A 23,243-nucleotide genomic window follows, 5' to 3' on the forward strand; every position below is an offset into this window, starting at 1 on the left:
ATCCATGGAGAGCCCAGGATCAACTCCTCCCTTCCACCCCCCCCCTTTTTTTTAAAAAAGATTGTGTCCATTAAAAAAAAAAAGCACAAAAAGCTCCTCTCTGACCTTAACAACTTCTCTCAACTCCATCCCTATCGCACTCCCAATGTCACAAGTCTTGTTTTAGTCCTCCATCACATTTTTAGACTGTTTTCTTCAAAGACACCTTTACACATGGTTCTCCTCTCCTCAACAAAGTCAGCTGTTGGCATTCCCAGCTAAACGTGTCACTTACTGAAGTGTTCATGTTGAATCTCTTTTTGCTAAGAGATCCCAAGTCATATCAAAAACAATTATCCCCTGGAAATGTTCCCAATGCTTTGGCATCGAGAGGAAGAGGAAAACTCAGAATACCAAGGTAGCAAAGGATATCCAGGTATAAAGTCATGTGTCAATAAAACTGTAATTCCTCTTTATTATTCCATTAAAAAAACTGGGGAAAAAAATCTTACAAGCATGAAATCAAGAGGGAGAATCAGAAAATACTGTTTAAAATGTGCACGACTGACAGTTTGCAGAAGAGCACAGTCGACTGGCAACTCAAGCCAGGAGAACAGTCTAGATCTGCAATTAAGTACTAGTTTGCAGATAAACTGTCAGTTATTCAGGTTGAGCAAGACACCTTCACGTATGAAGACAGACATATAAGTCATCGGTGTAACTAATTACAGAGGCAACATCTACACTGAATGAGGCCGATCCCAGCCCCTGTTTATACCCAAGCTTGACCACCTACAGCCGTACCCATTTTAACAGGTCGCATAAAACGTCGGGCACTACTCTTACCATTTTCCCCCTCTGCTGAGCTGATCTGGTCTCACGGAGGCTGAACACATTCCCGCACACGGATATCTCTCTCCACACCCCTGGCTTGGAGTCCTCTGTAAATCCATTTCGAGGATGCATAACAAGAACCCCATTGGTGGTTAGTCCATCCATTTGGCCATCTGACGTCTTCCACTTTGCAGCTTTCTCCTAAGAGAAATTACATCAATGAAAGCTTCCAATTTGGTTGAAGCAGAGCTGTGAGTCAGTTTAAAAATAAGCCGGCACTGAACTCTGGGGGGAAAAAGAAAAGAGTTCCCTTACCCCAAGAAAGATGTTTTTTGAGGAGTCAAATCCTGCAGCATATATTCTTGCTGTAAAAGGAGGGTTACGTTCACATATGATCCGGCAGGCAAACCTTGATATAGTGCTCTGCACAGACTGTGTATCCGAATTACTCTGGCTCCCAGGCACTGTATCTGTCACTACGAAGTCTATAGGACTCTCCGTTGACCGACCAATCTGGAAAGGGATTAAAAAAACAAAACAAAACACACAACTGTTTAGAAGTTTGCACTTGGGTCTAGGAACATCCAAACTCAAAACATTTAAAAGCAATCAAGAAAAAAACCATGACATTCCAGTTTGAAGCATTCCTTTTTGCACCAACCTCAATTTAGGTTTCTAAAGCCTAATCTGAACTGATGAGTTATTCCACCTCCATGTGACCGAAGTTATTCTGAAGGCTGACTACAGCCTACTGAAGGAAGGGGAAATAAAGTGATATAATTAAGTCAATTCCCAGACAATTTCCCATTGAAGGCCGCCTCATCAGAAAGGTTACGTTCAGGTCAGCCAGAGCAGCTGCAGCAGCACCAGCACAGCCAGCACACAGCAGTTAGGCAGGAGTGTGACATTCAGCCACTTTGCATGCCCAGAATATTCTGAACGATGCCAGACTAGGTAGAGGTGTAGATATAGGAAAATTTGGTTATGTGAGCTGACTCTCCTGCTCTAGTGGGGCACTGAGGAATAGCAAATCTGTCAGGAAAGACCAGGTACGAAGTATTTGTGGTGGGGAGGGGTTACATTAACATGCACAGAACACAACATCTGACTACAATCACATTTTTCTTGTAGCTGTGCCTTCTTTTCTGACTGCGTGGAAGAATGAGTTTTGCAGTCCCACACAAGTGTACTGGGTTTGATAGAACCACATGGGTTTCAGGGCTCCTCCAGTCCACTCATCTTGTCCTTTTCCTTATGAAGTATGATGAGAAATTATATCCCTCTCCCAAACATCCACATAGCCAGGTTTAAGGCCCACTTACACACTACTACTTTTCACTCACTTCCAGAGCTCTCAGCTTATAAAATAGTTGGTTATATTAAGACTGATCAACTGCTGGGCAAGAGACCTAAAAGCCTGAGGTGCTTTTTGGTGAAGGCTGGAGAGCTTTCATGAGACTGAAACTGCTTTGTCAGAGTGTATTTTTCTACTGCTGCTTAGGCAGGATAACCCATCAGTACACAGGGATTGCCACTGGCGATCTTAGAGCAGCAAACACGCCACAGCACGCCTGAAGAGAGAACACTTACACAAACAATAGCTTATGCTGCAGTTAGTTCGTCACAGCCCTTTTGCCCCGTGTTGCAGGTATCTGCAGTTGCACAGCAGCTTCCTCCACCACTTACCCACACCTCCCACCTCCTTAGATCCTGCAGTGGCATCACAGCTAAATGCTGTGACAGCAAAACTCCTTGCCATCAATTAGTGACGACATCAACAACAACAAAAAAATAATTCAACGCGAGATCAGTCCGGGAACCAGAAGGAACAAAGCACACCAAAAAACCCCAAAACAAACCCCTTCCTTCTGAGAAAAACAGGAAACAATTATAAGATTTAAGCGCACACCACAGCTGCAAATGTGTTTGTGGTTCGTTCTCATACATACAGGAACCGCAGCAAAGTAGCTCTGAACTGCCAGCACGTCAGAACTGGGCCTCCTCTCTCCACATTTCCCAGTGCTTGAAATTTCTGGGTTTGCTTAAAGATGTTAGGGGTATTTTTTGTATTGGTTGCGTCAAAAGCTTTCCTGTATTTTCATGTATTTTTTCTACCCTGCCTCCACCTAGCTGATCCCAAATCCCTTCATAAATGCTAGAAGCAAAGTTCCAAGTGCAAAAGGAGAACTGTGCACTTTATTCTTCATTTTGCAAGGACTGACTAGGAGACAGGTTATGTGAGTTGCAGACCAGCAATCAAAGTCAAAACCATAATCTTGTGTGTTAGTCACAAAAAACCCAACTTTCACCTCTGCCCAAGCCTAACAGATGCACAGATATACAGCTTTGTTCATGTGATGGCCTGGGGAACGAACAGAATTAAAACGTCTGTGAATATAGTAAAGTGCAGAAAGTGTCGCAGGGCAACTTTTGGCTCTGAGGGAAAAAGCGTGAGAAAGTATCTTGTTAGAAACTACCCAAAAAGCGAGAATACATGTATACATCACATTTGTTTCACATACCTGGAACATATCTGTGTTGCTGTCATGCGTATATTCAACTACTACTGTCTGGGCCCGAGACAAAGTGTAAGATATGCTGTGTTGGTCCTTGTTACTTATTGCCTATGGAAAAGAATGCCAAGTATTATTGAACCAGTAAACAGTAACTCTCATGAATACAGCAGCAAAAGGAGACAACATATATAACCAGGCTCTTGTTCTGCTCAATTAATGCATTAAGGCAGATGGTTATTAGTGACACACCTGTAGTTAAACTTCACAAAAACCAGTCCTGGCCATTAAAAGAAACTGCAGGATTGATTCAGCAACAGACCAAACTGGTCTCTTCACCGCATGCTGCAACAAAATACGTGTAACCGAGACCTATTATTAGTCAAGCTTCATGTTAAAGCAACAACGGCCTTAACACAAAAGAACAGAACAACCGAGCAGAAAGGCTAAAACTGAACGTAACACCTTCATGGCCTTCTCTGCCTGAACTTCTCCAACAGCAAAGTGACAAGGATCTGAGCTCCTACTAAATTCAGTGATGATTAATAAATTACATAGACAAAAACCATAAGAAGTAGTGCTGGTAAATGGCAAAATGGAGAAACTCAGCGCAGGTTGCAGAAGCTGTAGCAAAGTAATCTAGGTTTCAGTTGGTTAGTCTAGATCTTCATTCTGCAACTACCTGCTAGGAACTGAACAAACATTCTTCTAGAAGTGCTTCTAAATAGCACTTGAAGACCATAAAGAATTGGTAAAAATAAACGTTCTTTTCACAGATACCCTATAGATGTAATCCTATTACAAGAACTTTGGTCAGGAAAATGCTTTTGATTTCAGAATACGTGATGTCATTCCCAGAATTTGGGAATTAATATTCTTAAGTGTAAATTAATATTCGTAATTATTCAGGGGTGAGACACTTGACACTACTGTATTTGTTTAAGGGCCTGATCTTGACACTGGCAATCTCTAAACCACCACTGAGCATTCTCAATTTCCGTTAGTTTTAGTGGAAATGCTCCGTATTATTGAACATAACTGCAGATACACCTGAACAACAACACAGAAGTATTTCAGGGTAATGCCTTAGCTATGTTAGTTTCGACACGAAACACAATTCGCTTCAGGACCTAAGCCCTGCCTTTACTGCTTCTTAATGGGAACTCTGAAACTGATTACAGGCTCTGTAAAACATGCCCTGCAAAAACCACCTGTCCTCACCCCTGGGGAACTCCTACCCATTGGACGGAGCAGCAAGTGCATGCCGAGCTTTGCCAAAGGATCATTTAAGAGTCAGCTTCACGTGAAGCAAAGTTAGCCCTAAAGCATGAGTGAGTGCGAAAACAGGAAGTCTAGAACAGATGTCTAGTGAGTTTGGAAGCAAAACAAAATAAGAAGTGTTTTAAATGACTAGCCTGTGCCTTGAACATTCATGTTTCAAAAATAAACATATTTCTTTCTGGACACGGCAAGGACTGGGCACCAGATTTATTTTGCTGAACGGCTGCTTGCTAACCCTGACACGTACCAAAAAACCTTGGATAAACATGAACCATTCTTTTTGCTGCCAGAACCTCATGCTTTTTACATCATTTCATCTCAGCATAACAGCACTGACTTCACTGAACATTTCTGCACCAGGCGAAATAAGACTTAACCAGACAAGTCAAGCTTACCTTTGCTGCTTGAGGGGTACAGGCAATATGCACAGTGCTAGGTTTCACCCCATTTGCCTTCGGCCTTTTAAATAAAGCAAACCTACTTTTTCTTCTTCCTCTATCTCCATTTGGGAGAGACCCATTGTACCTATCAAAAAGCACAGAAAAAGAACAATGTCCATCTTCCCGTATGACTTAGCTTCTGGTGAGATACAGACCCACAAGAACTTTCATTCTAAGCAAAAAAATGTTCTTGTATGGTATTAATAATTACAGATTTCCAATTAATAACATTTAAATCCAAGAATTTATAAACACAATATTGAAACATGCCCACAGAACCACAGCAAATACAGACAAAGCTTGTAGGACAAGGAATGCTACCCAGATTAATCTCAAAGCTACTATTGACAATCAAAAAAGACCCAGGTCCCAAACATGAAATCAAGTAAGATCATATCTGTAGCTTTATCTCTAAATGATGTGTTCATACTGGAAATGAAAGACTAAAAACTCATCAACCCTGGTGGAGAGCTTGTATTTTAGAGAACTTGGACTGAAATAAAACCCGTAAGAAACAGCTCCTCCAAGACTCCAATTTAATCAGCTGGAAAACCCTCAGACTCTCACTTTGAACACATCAACATAAACAGGCCAGGCGGCAAACCTGCTTTATTAAAATCTTCCATTTGCACTTGGATATTATAGTCAGCTACCATGTTCTTACAGAACTCTTTATTTTACTTAAAGTCCTAGGGAACTCTTCCGCATTATCATGTTAGTCACATGTCTTGGGGCCCAATCTGGAACCAACTGGGAAACCTTCAAAACTGGCTGCCTGTGTCACAAAACGCTTACCTGGGAAGAACGCAAGAGCTGAAAATCACCTTGCATCTACTCAAGTGTTTAGAGCCCTACCTCCATGCTCATGCCATCACAAAAAAGTATGGAAAGCTGTGCCGCAGTGTGCAATCTATCACATTATGTGTAACGCCTGGCTGCCACAGAAAACGGCAGCCTGCCCTCCACACCCCCTTTACATGAGGTCAGCTCACTGTTCAGCTGCACACTCCCCAGACAGAATGCAAAAGAGGAAGTTCAAGCGGTAGGTTGTGGGACCATCTCACAGCAACTTGCATTCTGTCTGCTTTAAGTGCACCCTGAAGTTCCACCTTCATTCTCCCTTCCAACCAAGACACAAGCACTTACCCTAATACAATCAATTCACCATATTTCACTGGTGCTTTTGATGGATGATTTTCTTGATCAGGAGAAAACATGAGCTTAGCTAATGACTTCTTCTCAAACTTCAGGTCTCTGATCAAGAGTTGTGGCACACTTTTTTCATTATTTCCTGTAAAAACAAAGATAAAATTAAGTGTAAGAAAAAAAGACTCAAATCCAACAATTACACAAACCTGCACATCTGATATGATCAGTACAATATTTTGTGTTCCGTATTTTGGTCTTGCCTGAAATAATTTTAAGAACATACATATAAAACCACATCAATTATGGTTGAATTGCCTGGAAGAACTACCAGATTACAAGAAAACCACAAGTGCATTTAGCAAATTCCAGTATGGCCTTGATAAAACAGCTACAGTTGTTTTCCTTCATGCTAGTTTTTAGGATAAATGGTATATAGCTTCATTTAGTATGTTCGGTTCAACTATCAAGTAGAGCCTGATAGGGATTAAATTTCAAAAAAAAAACAAAACCCAAAGCAAGAGCAGTTCATCAGCTCGAAGTAAGTTTTCTTGGAAAGCATCTAGCTCAGCTTTCCAAGAAATATCTGGATTTGCAGATAGAAGTTGTATGACAATTTGATGTTGAGTCTACCCTACAAGTTTGGGGTGTGCATTGTCATCTCTCATGTTTAACCAGACACAAATGACACAAACAGCTGTCCGAACATTTCCCAAGGGCTTCCCACATAACTGTTAATGAGAACCATCTCTTGAAGTGCAATTTTTCATACTTCTGCTTTGAGGAACAGTTCACACTGATGTTTTTTACAGCTTCTCATTAGTAACATTTCCAGACACCTCTGACCTATCCAACCCACCTCTGACCATCCTGCAGAGAAAGCCTACCCAGCAGAGCACATGCTCGATAAAGAATAAAGCTGATGGTAGCTTGTTGGAGGCTTTCTTTAACAGAAATAAGAACATTCCCTTGGTCCTTCCAGGGAAGTTTTCATATCAACTCAAAAGGCTATTAAGCTGTTTTAGTACTGGTGGTTAACATGCTGCCTTCTGTGCAAATACATGTATTGGCTCATGTACTTCTTCAATCCTGTCATCAACTGATCACAACTACAATGCTCTATCCCCATTTTCTTCTGCCTCAACCAGACCGTAGATATTAGCAGAAGAGACATCACCGTGCAGATGTGATACACCCCCATCTTACGTCCTAACAACAGAGAAAAGGATGTGGCAGGGCTTGATGCCCTGCTCACATTCGTTCAGAAGCTGATGCAAAGATCCCTTTACCAGCCTGAGGGCTACCCTCTCCCAGTCCTCTCTGCTTCTTCACAGAGAAGCTTAGCTTCACAGTCTCTTCTCAATATACCTATTTCTTACTCAGCATAAATGTGTTCATCCCCACCTGCAATCAGCTCACAGTGCTCTCTGAAAACTCTGTGTGCTCCTTCACGCTTTCTTACATGCTACCCCACATATCTGTGTGAGACCCTCCCAGATATGTGCAAGGACATCTTGCTGTCCTACAAACTTTTTCTGTGATGCCTTATGAACACAATCAGGAGGCTAAAGCAAAACCTTACTGTTTCCTTTCATTTCTCATTATTTTCCAAATCTCTTCTCTTTTACTCTCACGTCTGGGTACTGTGGATTTCATAATGCTTGAAAGAAGTTAACTGAAGGCTGTGGTTAGCACACATGTAGCATTATCACAACAGTATCCTGACTCCACCGCTAGATGTGTGAGCGCATTGTAGCAAACCTGATCTGCGCAACATTTACCTTGAAGTGTCTGTCCCGTCTACATGACAGTTACACCAACATGTTTTTGTTGCATAGGAGGCACTGCACGTTTTCACCAGGCAGCCCAGCTACCCTGCTTCACGCCTTAGGATATCCATCATTTAGCTGGTGCAGAAAGTGCCTTTTACTGATGCAGCAGTCCCCATCTGTCACACAGGAACAGCAACAGCGGCACAGAAGAGAGCAAAGCAGTGTGGGTTGCTCTGAAGCATTTCTAGTTTGCTGACCCACATGTAGCAGTAACTTCACTGGGATTGTGAAGGTACTTAGTGTTATAGGTGGGGCTCAAGATTTTGCCTCTAGAATTCTAAAATGAAGAATTTAAAGCCAACTTATATGCAAATCTGACCTTGAACTCCTATCATCACACATCAAAGTGGAGATTGTCCCATTTGATAGACAGTTAATAACAAGGTTAACAACAACATTAACTGTGTTCACAATTTTCACATTTGCTGTAGCCACCTGGGATTACAACCCTATGCCTTGGAGCACCACACCAGCAATTCTCTCAAACCACATGCCTTTGAAAACACTGCAGGGGTGGTTTACTGACATTGATACTGAGCTGTCGTCATGGGTTAACCCCAGCCAGCAAGTAAGTACCATGCAGCCACTCACTCACTGCTCCCCCCAGCCCCAGCAGGATGGGGAGGAGCATCAGGAAAACAAGGTAAAACCCGTGGGTTGAGACAAGACCAGTTTAATAACTGAATTAAAGTATTAAAATACTAGTAGTAATAATAATGAAAAGGGAGACAACAAAAAGAGAGAGAAATAAAACCTAGTACAGACAAGTGATGCACAATACAATTGCTCAGTACCCACAGGCTGGATGCCCAGCCCGCCCCCAAGCAGCAACCCATGCCTCCCAGCCAGCTCCCCCCAGTTCATACACCGAGCATGATGCTCCGTGGTATGGAGTAGCCCTTTGGCTAGCTCGGGTTAGCTATCCTGGCTCTGCTCCCTACCAGCTTCTGGTGCACCTCCTTGTTGGCAGAGCATGGGAACCTGGAAAGTCCTTCATTCGCTGTACACAATACTTAGCAACAACTGAAACATCAGTGTGTTATCGACATTATTCTCATACCAAATCAAAAAACACAGCACTCCTAGGAAGCAACTACTAGGAAGAAAATTAACTCTATCCCACCCGAACCAGGACAACTATATAGCTCTTAGGAGTTTAATAGTGCTTGGTTCTCCAGCCACATCACCTTTCTGAAGTCCTTCTACTTAAGAACTGAGTATAAATCTGAAGTACTTATCTGTATATAAAAATAAAGATATAAAAATATTTTCTATAAAGTATCTTTACTATCAAGGTCATAATTTCTTGTTTTGCTTTATAATCTAGCATTGTAGTTATTTATATATTGTCTTCTCAAAACAGCTCCTCGGGTTTTAATCGCCTCCCCAAATGATTAACCTATTTTATGCTTGAATACTGATCGCCCCAGGAGCCTCTCCTCTGCAATTCAGTCTTCTCCACATTCAACTCTTATCTCTGCCGTTGCATTTTGCATGCAAGGCTTCACATTTCTTTGCTAGAATACATAATGGTTGTCCTTTGGACTGACATTTAACAACGCGGAAAAAATACCACTGTGAAATCTACAGCACCGCCCGTTGGGAAATAGCACAGGACTAGTAAATACCATGACAAGGTAAAAGAAGATTTTAATAGTATCCACCCAACTCTACGGTGGTTGCTACAGCGCTACTCCATTCACTTAGAGAAGGTGGGAAGGCAAGTGCTAGAAATAACTTTAACTTTCCCCATTAGTACAAGAAAAGGTTTGGTCTAACTTCTCTTCCGTTTGCCCATATGAACAATTTCATGGAAAGCTACCAAATACATCTCCAGCCACAAAGTCAGCTTCTGAGCCTCATTAAAAGTAATTACAGTTAAAGGAGACTTGACTTTAAAAAGTAACCTGAACAGGTGGCCAGTAACCTCCTCTTAAGAGACAACTGAGCAGAAACCATAAAAGGGGACGGCAGTTCCAAGTGACAGACTTCAGCAATGCAAGAAGTTAACCAGAAAATCTTTGTATAAAAGTGTCCAACATCTAACACTCAGCTCCCCCTTAATACCTTTTTTGTCTCACATTTAAAGAAATCCAGCGAAGTTTATTTTGGGACCAGCACATATGATGGAAACCCACTTCTTTGACTTAAGGAAGGCTTACGAGTTAGAAAACTAGAGCTATCGTTCATAGAACGGCTTGCTTGTACATTTTCCAAAGCATGGCTTGAATGTTTGAACTTGATCTTTTTTTAAAATACATCTTGGAACCTTTATGAGCAGCACACACCACTTTCACAACTACTAACACCTAGTTAATTTCAACTCAAGCACATACAAAATTCAACACCCCTAAAAAAAATAATCAGTGCAACATGGACACTACTTCTCACCCGGTATGATCTGCCTGATGCACTGTACCCAAAAAGAAGACTTTACTTATTTCCCCAGAAATAAGAAAGATTAATTATATTCTTCCAGTGAAGTCCTGAAGACTAGTCCAAGTGAAATCTGACATCTGCAAATAAAACTCCAGTGTTGCTACACTGGAGATGAGTCTAATAGGCCATGGGATAACATCTCCACCCCAGAAGCAGAGCAGGCTTACAGACCATTTAAAGCTGGATAAAGCATTTTGAACTTATGGGAGGGAGTGCTCCTGAGTTGAGAGGAAGGATCCACTAACTTACAGAACAAGCCTTCTCTTGTAGTACAACCTGACCAGTTTTTATTCCTACACAGGACACTTCTTGGAAGCGTTAGGAAAGGCTAATTAAATACATTAAAGACAACTTGGCCCTGAGGTGCCATATACCACTAGGGAAGTGACTTGACTGACCAAAATATGCACAGATTAGGTTTTTACTGGTTTTTGCAGCAGCATCTCCATACACTGGTGGAACAGGCTTCATCGGAATAGGCTCTGAGCAACAGACTTTTCTAAACTCCTCCAAGAACTTTCAGCATTGATGAGGAACAAGGTGTCAATTACAAGATTCCACCCCATCCAACATCCAGCTCTGGGGTCCCCAGCGTAAGAAGGACACGGACCTGTTGCAGCAAGCTGAGGAGGGCCATGAAGATTGATCAATGAAGCACCTCTCCTGTGCAGGCTGAGAGAGTTGGGTTGGTTCAGCCTGGAGAAGAGGAGGCTCTGGGGGTGCCTAAAGGGGCTGACAAGAAAGCTGGAGAGAGATTTTTTTAGAAGGGCACATCATGATAGGATGAGGGGGAATGGCTTTAAGCTAAAAGAGGATAGATTTATATGTGAGGGTGGTGAGGCACTGGAACAGGCTGCCCAGAGAAGCTGTGGACACCCCCATTCCTTGAAGTGTTCAGGGCCAGGCTGGACAGGGCTCTGAGCAACCTGGCGGTCTTGTGGAAGGTGTCCCAGCCTATGGACTGGGGGTGGTGGAACTAGATGATCTTTAAGGTCCCCTCCAACCCAAACTACTCTGTGATTCTATGAACATTTTTCCAAAAATCATAGAACTGGCAGCAACACATTTTCACATTGAGATCTCTGCTTCTGCTACAGAGAAGAGACCAAACCCTGAAAAACTCTAACTGTACACAGTCCTGTTTTATAAAATTTAAAAAGATTTTGTGAGTAAAGCCACTTGCACACAGAAAAAACTTGCTTTAGAAAGGCATTACTTGGTTGGGCAAGAGGTGAGTACGACCATTTACAGTTAGCACAAAACCACAACGGGTACCAGTTAGCATCTTTCAGTCACAAAAATAGGAAACTAGGACAGGAACTACCCCTGAACAGGTATTACCTTTTTATTCTTAACACTGGTTCCTCTAGAGGCAGGGGAAAGCTCAATGAAGGTAAGTTGTGCAATACTGTCATGTGCAACTGTTTTGAGGGACAGGAAAGAGATGACATCTAAACTGAAAAAAGTATTTAAAGTTTGTTTTAGGAATGGAAATCCAGTTTCTTACAAGCCTTCTTGCTCTTCAGTATTTGAGTCACAGAGGGCAAGGATTGCTATGGCAGAAAGCAAGACACAGATTTCTGATTATGTTCAAGCAGAAGGAAAAGCTGTATCATCGTAGTCTCTCCTGTCACATTCACACACCAGTCTGAATCTAGAGGCAGACTTTTCTGGGAAGACCGCCTCACAACCCATGCTTCAGAGTAGTTAAAGAGTTTAAGAGCCTGCCCATTTTCACTGAACATGCCATTTTCGGGGTGGGGTGGGGGGGGGTGGGGGGGCAGAGATATAACCAATTTTGGTTGGTTTTGAACTATCAGCTCCAGCTTACCAGCCAGTCTCAATCATTCAGCTGCCCTTTCTGGTCATGAGACTTCTACACAACTAGCCTTTGGTGGCTTCTGCAGAAAGTCTTCAGATCTTGTTTGCACTAAGGCACAGCACCTCATGAATAAGTGTGCTATTTAGTAGACCAAGTGCAGCTTTTGGAACTGCAGCAATAGCGGCAGTATCTTAATGGTTAAAATGGGACAGGGGGAGGGGAGAACATAAATTCAATGAGCCCAAGCTGAGATTCATTAAACACTCTGCTGTGAGCTAAAAATACTAAAATAAAAGTCTCTTTGTAATAAATTACCATCATTTTCTAAACACAGAGCCAGCATTATAGGCTGCTAGCAACTGTAGCTAGTGCCAGACTAGCCCTTTTCTAAAATACTGCATGAAAAAAACCACTTTCACAGTATAAAAAGAAGTCCTCTGTCAATGAGTATATTAAAATAAAAATATGCTGACTCAGATGCAAAAATTGGATTTCCCCCCATTTGTAATATTATCTTCTTTATGTTCTACATCTTCATATTCTAAGGTTCGGAAATTTTTATTGGCTTTTAGAAATAAAGCACAAGACTGCTTGTCTCTACTGATGTTTTTATTTTTATACAATTTGCTATTTGTAGCTCTCCATTTACTATCCTTGCAATTCTCATATCCAGCTCTTCCCTCAGCAATTCTGTGCTAAATTAGGGGGCATACAGACAAGATAGAACCCAGTCCTTATGACAGATATGCAGTGACAGGACAAGAGTCAACAAACAAGCTGCACCACAGAAAATCCTGATCAGCTATTAGGGGACAAAAAACAATCCAGAGAGGCTGCGGGATCTCCAGCCTTGGAGATATTTAAACCTCAGCTGCACATGGCCCTGAACAACCTGATTTAAGGCAGTTCAGTCCGCCTCTGAGAAGGGGGACTGGACCAGACAACTTCACAACCTAAACTGTTGTAGGAATAATTACTTTTGGGAAGCCAAACGCAATTTTATCGGTGCACTCTTGATCAGTTAGACGTAAATAATGAGCAACTCCATTACCAATGAAACAAAGTTTATCTTAATCCTCCTGAGATTTACACATTACTGTCTATAGCTTTATTTGGATTTAAATCCGCGCACTGTTCTTCAAACAAAGAATTCACGCTGAATAGTGCAGTTACCTGACAAGACACAAGTAGGACCCGAGTTTGCCAAAATCCATTTATACATGCTCTTTAGCACTCTGATTTCTATTAGACAATCTCATGACTGCAAGATCAGGAACCAAGCTCCTCTGAATGCATGCACAGTATTTCAGTGCTGCATATTCTAGTCTACGGTTACACCTCATCCCTTCAAAGGCAAAATCTTGACTTCCAGATTTAAAGGACCAGAGTATCAAAGTTAAAGTCACCAAGAGACAAAAAGGATCCATGAGGAATATTAGTTTCTCAAGGTGAAGGTATCTGCAAGCATGGAAGAAGGAAAAGGCAGTAAGTAATGGCAGAGAAGGGGGAAAAAAAAGTAATTCCAGGCAGACCGACTTCTTGTTTGATTACGAGTCCCTGTGAAGTCCAGGTTGCCACATTTCACAAACAATATCAATGATGTTACTGCTGATCTCCACTGATGCGAGCAACAGGGAATCAGCTGCTTGCATCACTACATTTCTGAAAGCTGAGACAAAGATTGAGAAATCACTTTCTTCTACATGATGGTTAAATCACTACTGGAAAGTTACTCTCCCTTAACTGTTTTTCCTAGCAATCTTTCTGGAAACTTTTAGTAAAATAGTTTTTACTAGAAGCAATCACCTGGGTCAAAGAGCATGCAGAAGAGTGTGTTTGTCAACCATAGTTCTCCCAGTTTCCAGTTACAAACACCTTCACGTTTCCTTCACACACATACTCAGAACTGTAAATTCAGCAGATTTTATCTTCCACTTGTGAGATTAGCCAGATTCTGTCTCCAGCTTGCATCCTTCACTACATACGCACAGGAAAGGTATAGTAATGCAGCTGTTACGTATTCAAATTGCATTAGCACTTTAGATAGTAGCCCTACTTTACCTTTCTAAGGACAGTTAATTAATTTTCTCCTTTCCAGAAAACGGAGTTTTTCAGCACCAAAACAAAAAAAAGCCTTGACAGTGTGGAAAATCAGTCCAGCCTTTTGCTTTTGTGTGGCTTACTCTTTCCTTTGTCTATACTTTTCACCTTTTATTTTATAACCTCTGAATAAGCTTAGTCATCCACTATACACAGACAAGTGTCTTATGATATGAAAGCAGTGAAAATAAGACAAAGCCAAGCTCTGAAATGAGCAGTCTCTCCTGCACAGGACACCAAGCATAAAACAATGCAAACAACTATCTGCTGCTGCGCCTTGCGAACATCTGTAAAATCTCAGTAGAGGAGGTTTTCATGCTCATGAACAGAATAAAAGCATCTTTTTATCACAGACATCTGCCAGTAGTAGGCTCATCATCCAGGAAACAAGTCATACAAGAGTCACAGCACAAACACACAAAAAGCATGTTGCATGTAGACACTTTAAAAGAAGCATTAACTTGATACACAAGGGCAGACCTACTGCTTTGCACCAAGGCTACACCTATCTTTCCAGTCTAAGAAACAGCAGATTTAGTTGAATTGGCATCCAGTGTGCTCCTTCAAGTTCTGTTCCAGCCGCAGTAGCAAGTCTGAGTAGTTCTCAGCAATTTTAGGGAAGTCAGGAACAGCGCTGTAAGGACAGGCAACCTTGTTCAATGAACAAGGGAAGTGGTTCAGAACAAGACTTCTATTATAGGCACCTATAGAAAAATCTGCACTTTGTGACAGTACTCAAAAATAGCATTCCTATTCAGAAGATGGAAAATAACATCTAAGCACAGGAGCCTGATTTCAATCAGACCTCTGCTAACTTCAGGCCTGTTATTCTGAACTGCCATCGATGGGATGAGAACGTGGCTGGGCGTACTAAACCTGTAAGATTCATGTAACTGCTAATCATCCACTCCAACAGACTGACAAATATCAATTCTGAAAATACTCCCCTGGAAAAGATAAAATCCAGCATTTTTTTCAGCTACAAAAAGTAACAGCTGATCCTCCCCTGAGGAAACCACGATAGCCTCCTACAGGTTATAAATGATGTAATTCAGGCTGCGTGTGGGAAGCTGAAAACATTTGTCTTTTAGCACAAGGTGTCTATTTTAAAGCTGTCACTGCAATATTATCTGTAACCTTAATTAGCTGAAAGTTCTTCACCAGTTAAACCGCTACATTTACATGCAGTCTACACCCCCTTACCACCCATGTCCTCCACGTCAGCTTTTGGGTATACCAGTACCAATGCACACAACCTTGCACGAGGCAAAGCTCCACTGCTGAACACCCCTGCAGCACGAGGGCCAAACTCTACAGGTTCTACTTGCTCCATCAGCTGAACTACCTGTGAAAGTTATTCACACAAGCTACTTAAGATTAATTTGCAGCTTTCTACATGAAATTTTGGCTGTACATGCACTTCAGCTGTTCCTACAAACTGTTTTGTTAAAAGGGACAGTTTTGATTTCATACTCAGATTATCAAATGAAGATTATTTATATAGCCTGTAAAGTATGAAGCCACAAAACAATATGACAGAGGCATGCTAGTAAAGCACTACCTATTTTATCTTCAGGGAGTGCCTTGCAAAGGTGTAAGCAGGAAAACAACAAACTCTGTAGAATACTGGCACAATGTGGCAAAAGTGCAGTTCTGATACAGAGAACTCTGCAGTCGGATCCTTTAAAATCACTGTCTTTACTGCCTTCAAGCAAATTACACAGTATTACTTTAAAAATAAGCAGCCCCAACTTTCACTGCAAGTTGGTGACAGAAGCACAACTTCCCTATACAGATTAAGGGTTTATACCAAAACAGAGGCATTTTATTTTTCAAAGAGCAGATACACAAATAGATGGAGCTTTTTACGCTTTGATGTCTGAGCCCAGGGAGACCTACTGTCTGGTGCACCTCAACCAGAATACACGGTCGAGGACCCTGTGCTCACAGAAAACCACAACGACTTCTTGTTCTACTGATCTGAACATTACCATTTTGCTTTTTATGAGCCTCTGAACTCCTGATGAGGCAGTTCATGTACCAAAGTATCAGCTAAATAGGCGTTTGTATCACACCAAAGCCTGTTCACATAGCATATTACAGAAACTTGCAAAAACAGGAGTTCCTATTACAAATACATTACTTTTCTTGGTTTAGACAACACTTAACAGCTCTGTGAAAAACTCCCCTCAGTATGATTTTGTTCATTAACAATGACAGTTTCTAGGCATCTTGCTCTTGCACCCTAAAAATGAGAAGCAACTGACACTTCTTACAAACAAGAAGCCTTTATTATACTATGCACTTTGAACGTCTCTTCCTATTTTAGGTGGAAGAGCAGCCCACAAACACTGCCTGTTCTCAGATTCCCTTTCGACCATATCACTGAACTATCTTTTAGCTTCTCACTCAAAAACACTGCAACTGAGGAGGCTTTTGTAAGAGACTGCAACAATACAACACCAGAAAGGAAAAAACGACAGCATGCAGAGCACTTACCAGTATCTTTTTGTCCTTTCAGTATTTCTACACAGTAGAGAAGAAAAACCCACCCCTTCGATCTTGTTTAAAACCAGCTGAAATCCACCAACTCCTTTAAACCCTCAGCAACTGCTAGACTGAGTGCCTCTGCTCTGTGTGCTTTTACTTAAGCTGTGGGTAGTGCCTTCTGACTGAAGAGGGGCTGGCTCTGCCTTGCGTAAGCTAGGTAAACACCGCTGTGCCACGCACCATTGGCTGGAGTCAGAGCCTGCATCCTCCTTGCAGCTCTATAAATTCATCCATCTCTGGCCCCAAAAAGGAAAAAAGGAAGCAGAGGGTGTGATGAGAATGATCCTGCAGCCCAATTCCCCAGCAGATCTGCGGCTGAGGTTCTTTGAGAAACGCTGATCTATTTCCTTCTCCACTTTTCTTACATAACTGTACCCATGCATGCTATACCTTTTTATTTATTTATTTTTTAAAATCATCATTTATTAGCCCCGATAGCTTTCCTCACCTCCCACACAAAAAGTGATTTCTTAATACAGTGAGAGTTAAGCCAGCAGAAACTCTTCAGGCATCGCTATCCCTATTTTCACTAATGTTTTAGATTTGGATACACAACACACCTGCAGACACCACCCGTGTATACTGGACTCCCGTAGCCAACAATGCTGTAACAGCTCATTGCTGTAGCATGCACGTTCAGAAAGGCAAACCTGCACATGCCAGACCAGGTTCTGAGCTCATTTCTTATTCCACTAACATCAAAATCACTGCATCAAGCCAGTGGGTGGGATAACTTTAATGTCTGAGCCATATAATGGTGATCAACTTACCGCAGCTTCCAAGTTACTGCCTCTTAGAATTGATCATGCAAATGCTCAGAGGCTGCTGCAAGCATGATACGACACAGCGTAACCTTCACATCAAGTTTTACATCACAGTTGTAGTGGGCCAAGAGGACGTGCATCGTTAGCCTGGCTCACGCGGCACATATGCAGGCTGACACCCGAGACCTCCAAGTTCTACAGGTGACTACTGCTTCCGTTTCTGCTGCTCCTTCCCTGGCTTACCACCTCAATTTTGCAAGCGCAACTTTATGGAATGGTTTCCCTGACCCGTCCATGTTTTTAGAGGGTTTTTTTTTTTTTTCAGTTGGATCTGGTTCCCAGTTCAGCTCACAGCATGGCCATGCAGTCATACCAGCAAAAGCAAAGGCAGGAAGGGCAGCGGCATTACTCAGCAGTGCTCAAAGCTAAGCACTGTCAAACCAGCTTTTTGTTCATCATGCCGTAACACAGCAGAAGTTGCAACTCCACATAACTCAGTTTCATTGCTGAGAACAAGGCGAATGCATACCTGTTTTCTCTCCTCAACCTGTACTCCGCAGCCACCCTTCCCTAAGTAATACCATAAGGCTGTCCTCCTGTTAGAGGATCTTGTCACTGACCTGAAAAACTCAACTGCAGAACACCTTACCATAGGATATTCTGGGTAACAAAACTATACAGAGGCTCCGAGATACTTTTTTTTTTTCCCCTCCTATCATAGATTACTAAGCACAAAGGTATCACATTGCTCCACAGAAGTGACTAAGCCACAACCGCTGAACACTGAGAAGTACCTGGAGAAACTTCAACGTACAAGTGGTCCTGGTCCCTTGTTTCCAACTCTTTTGGCCACTAAAACCACCATGCTACTGAACTCTGATGTGAGACTGTGTAGTCATTATCACAGCTATCAGATTATTAAACTGGTAAAGGGCTTAGGGAAAACCCAAAACAATACTCAAACCCCAACTATTTTAAAACCTCGAATAATTTTGCTTATCTGTTTGTGGATTTGTTCTGTAAACCCACTATACCAATGCAAATGAGGGGATAAGAACCCTCCGAATCAGTCTCATCAGTAAAACCAGCCTCATCAAGCCACATCTTGAGATTAAAGTTGAGCCCTGCCCCCTGCCAAGTATCAACAGCCTCACGCCACTGGCACATTAAGCCAGCTTTTCCACTGGTAACTTGCAGAACCTTAAAACGGCACTTTTTACTGGGGTGGAACTGTTGCCCAGCCCCATCTCTCCCACCACCTTCAACTATTTTATACTTTGTCCTGGCCTATACAAGGCTGGCAGTTTTAATGCTGTCCTGTGGTTGGTTATTTTTTGCTTTTTCTAAAAAAGAAAATACAACCACACCAGGCCTGTATTAGTATCACTTAACACACAGATACCACTTCTAGGTTGCGTTACTTTTCACACACAAGCCATAACATTTGAGTTGTACTGTTTTAAAAGTGTTCATTCCAAAAAGCAGAACTTCAGACTAGTTTGCTTCTAGAGCTCCTTTACTTTCTTATTTTACAGATGCCACTCTTCAGCGTCCAGGTTAATATGCTTATGGATTTACTTTATGCTGCAGCCCCATAAGAAGCCACAGGTGAACAAACGCTGGTGGCTATACCTTCTATGGCCCAAGCCAGCCTCCCGCAGATAACAGTCCTTATCTCTGCATCCCACCTGCCTTTATACTAGTGACCCTGTGGGTATTCTGGAGTGCAGTCTTCTGCTATCAGGCAAATACACCCCATAATGCCCTTTTTGGAGCTAATTGTGCCCCATGTTAAAGCACGTTTTTTTGAGGGCTTGTTTTGCCCCTAGCCTCACTGCTACGTGGCTGCCTCAGAACCTTGCTAGACAGAGTTTGAACCACCTTGTTTCCCTGCCTGTGTTTACTCTCAGCCATGCTCTACTCATCTGTTCTTGTGTCAACACTGCCCCTCACTTTTATTAAGAGGAGGGTTGAATGATTCCCACTCCACACAAGAACTGTGCTCTGCCTTGAGGACTGGAAACAAATGCCTCACTGTCGCTAGGCAAGCTATTGGATTTTTCCCGGAGCAGAGATGCTGCTGACCATGCCAGACTACAACAATAAAATCTGTAGCCCAAGATATCACTGCTAATTTCATGAAGTGATGCTTAACTGCAGGGGAGGTTCTTTCCTTGAAGTTGCTGAAGAAATAAAGGACTGTATCGTCATGTTCTTCTATCTGACTCATGAGCAGATGCTGTACAGTTTGATATAATTATATGATTTCACATGACATTCAAAATGAGCTTTGAAAAGGAATGCATTTCTAGCTGTATCAGTTAAAAAGACAGTCTTGCAGATACAGGCAAAGGAAAACGTTATGTCCTCTAGTGTGCAGACAGCCCAGAAGCCCAAATGGCAAGCTCTTCACCCCAGAGTTAACCTGATCAGTATATTACTACTGGATTTCAGGACAGGCATTTTAAACATGTCTGATGATAATTTTATTTAACAAAACAGGCAGGGAGCGGATAAAAACCCCACACAGGGTAAGTGCTTGAAATGGCTGCACACAGGGTACAAAGGAACAGAGACTGAAGGAAACACTGAGAAAAGAGAGCAAAACCATAGAAGAAAGACTAGGATCTGTCAACGATCCCAAAGGGGAAGTCTATTTGTACACTGACTACTGAAGGTACCGAAGGCTGAACATGTGCTATACACCACCTTACCTCTGCTTCCCACAAAGTCAGTGGCTGAACTCTGATCAAAGACAACGATACCCAGAAGAGACAAACATTTGATGTGCTACAAAGCATTAACACTGTTAGGGGGTTCCCAGAAGTCTAACCCCAGGTGCACAGGGGAGGAAGAAAGGAAGTAAGTTTACTGGCTTCCCAGCCCCATTAGTCTTTCATTCTGCTATGTCACACGTAATCTCTGTGCAAGGAGTTCCTATGTTATACAGTTAATGAAGTCTTACTACAGTGTTTTAAGGAGACTGGGGGCAGGGGGTGAGCTGCCTGAAGCCAAGAACATGCTATTTAGAGTATACAACAGAAACGTTAATCAAATCTGCAGGAAGAGGAGGAGGGAAGGAAATGACCTAATCCCCTGCACTACTGTGTGCTGCCTTGTTGCAAGAAGTAAGAAAATGCTCGTAAGGGCTGAGCAAACAAAGGCCCATTGTTATAGCTACAGCTTTCAGAGTATAACACTTTTCTGCATCTCAAGTTTCTGTAACATGAAGAGTAGATGGTACTTTATGAACTCTTCCACATTGACCACTTCTGGAAGGGGTAGGAGAGGCTAATTAGATTTGCAGGACAGCTGACAAAAAGATCTAAGTAGAATCTCAAGCTCTTAAGGGACAGCAAATTCTCCTTCAAAGGGATTTGCCAAGTCTAAAATGTCTGTCATCCAACAACCATGGTGATCCTTAGGCAACTGTGGAGCAATTCGTCACTGAAGCTGCAGTAGCCTAGTTACAGACAGGCAACAAATCACCACGCTGCAGAGAGGCATTTCCCACAACGAGTCATACTTTGCCATCAAACCTAATGAGCATTTCTTACAAAGTCTTATTCCACCCTTAGATCTTTGTGTGCCTGCTCCTCAGGTACACCAGGGAGGCCCTTCTACTCAAGGACAGCATGTTACCATCAATGCATATCCCACCCTACAGACTGAAAAAAGCCAAACTGAAAAAACCCAGGCCCTCTGTCTCTAGTTTCATCTCTGGTTTAGTAGGCACACATGGTTTTTAGCACTGTACCAACTATTTTCAGCCTCCTAGGGGAGAGATCCCATCATGAAAAGTGCATGCAAGATTTCTGATCCTTGGACTGAGAACATATTTCACCACTAACCTTACTATGAGTTGAAGGAACCTCAGGCAGGAATAAAGAAATAACCTACAGGACAGCAGGACTGCTGACTTACATGCTTAACACGTTTCCAAGAGGCTGAGCCAACTCCTTTCTTCATAAGGGGCTTCACAGAATCAGAGGATAATTCAGGAGGTCATTTAGTCCAACCGCCTGCTCAAAGCAGGAGTTGGCTTCCCAGATATCAAGCTATTACTGCAGCAGACTGGAAGCTTTATGTATGAAATGGCCTGTCAAGACACGCATTCCCTCAGGAGACAGGAAAGGCGTTCTGAACACTGGACAACTGCAGCCGACAAGCAGTCCTGCAGACCAGTCTGGAGCTTCGCATTTGTTCACAGCCTTCCTATGACTGTTTGATTCAACATTTGCTTAAAATAAAACAATTGGCAAAAATTACTGCAGTGAGCTTGCTGTAGCCACACCAAAGATTGTTCGGGCTGATTAAACACTTGAAAGTGAGACCTACAGCATACCCTGTATTTTACAACAGCTTCACAAAACAAATGTGTCCCAATAAGCAGTTCGACACTGACACTACAACACTCTTATTCACAGCAATCATTACCCAAGACAGACATTTAGGAACTGAGCTGCTCGTAAGATGGTCCTTCACCTGGCTTTCAAGAATGGCCTGAAGCATCAGACATGCTGGATTCCTAAAAAAACTAAGACTGAAAGGATGATAGGGAAGGCATTCTGAAGAAAACACACTAATTTCCCAAAAGGTCAAACCGATGTAAACCACCCGCTAAGACAGAAAGACACAGATGTACTTGCACCAGGCTTCTTTCCAAGAGAGTAAACTTGAGTTTCTCAGGTACCTGGAAACAGCTATTGTGACTTTTTTTTTATTTTAAAGTTCTCCAGGAACATTTCTGGATCTTGAAAACTCTGCAAGTCAAATACTGTATCTGCAAGTTCACTTAGCCTAGGCTATGCACAAGCACTTCCTCAAAGAACTTTTTAGCTGTAGTTCTGTGTTCTTTGAAGAGCAAAACTCAGATTCACTGAGCTTCAGGTATTGTGGCTTCCCCTACATAAAGAAAGGGAAGCCCAATTTGAATTAATATCCAAGATGTAGTTTTCCTGCTTGCAAAACTTTCAGGGTACCTTCTAGCAGAACTAGCTGAACCTGCATTACCTGAAAGTTTTCATTCCCATAAAGCTAGATCGTTTGACCACAGACTTCCTCAGAGAAAGTTAAGACAGTCACTAGAAGTATTAACACATCTTTACATCACTTTCAGTAGCGAAAAACATTTCACATAGATTAGCAAAAAAAGGACAGAAAGAGTATTCAGTTATAGAAATTAATCTGTAACTGGCTGACTCCCCACACTCACACTCTAGGTGAGGAGGGAAAAAAATCTTGAGAGACAAAGTTTAAAAACTATTCAGTACAGTTTCTATTAGACTCCCACATCACACAAATGGACATCTTAAATAAGGCAAGTACCTTTTCATTTGGAAAGGCTGTAAAACACTAAAGCCAAGTTTATCCAATAGTTTCCCTCTGCTTTACCCTAAACTCCTCACCACACTGTTGACATTCATCATTTTGACCGTAGTTCATCTGCAATTCCTGTAAAATAAAGAAAGTGCTGGATAACCTCCACACTGCTCTCCTCACCTCTGCATGTGAATGACCCAAGTCTGTAGTTCGTACCTGAA

General features: G+C 42.1%; 1 protein-coding gene across 7 annotated transcripts in view; it reads right to left on the reverse strand.

Annotated features, from left to right (window-relative positions):
* Window positions 1-23,243, reverse strand: part of PELI1 (pellino E3 ubiquitin protein ligase 1) — a 47,037-nt gene that overhangs the window by 2,875 nt on the left and 20,919 nt on the right. For 6 of the 7 annotated variants that reach the window (XM_037391585.1, XM_037391586.1, XM_037391584.1 and 3 more), the window contains 5 exons: window positions 6,194-6,338; window positions 5,003-5,132; window positions 3,336-3,437; window positions 1,129-1,326; window positions 826-1,014 (listed from right to left, as the gene is read on the reverse strand). In XM_037391585.1, coding sequence (XP_037247482.1) covers window positions 826-1,014; window positions 1,129-1,326; window positions 3,336-3,437; window positions 5,003-5,132; window positions 6,194-6,264 — 690 coding nt within the window. In that variant the 5' untranslated portion in view covers window positions 6,265-6,338. Of the gene's footprint in view, window positions 1-825; window positions 1,015-1,128; window positions 1,327-3,335; window positions 3,438-5,002; window positions 5,133-6,193; window positions 6,339-16,885; window positions 17,076-23,243 lie in introns of those variants that run through there. The other variant, XM_037391588.1, reaches the window with a different exon arrangement.

The sequence above is a fragment of the Falco rusticolus genome, chromosome 6 (assembly GCF_015220075.1).
Source record: "Falco rusticolus isolate bFalRus1 chromosome 6, bFalRus1.pri, whole genome shotgun sequence".
Lineage (NCBI taxonomy): Eukaryota > Metazoa > Chordata > Aves > Falconiformes > Falconidae > Falco > Falco rusticolus.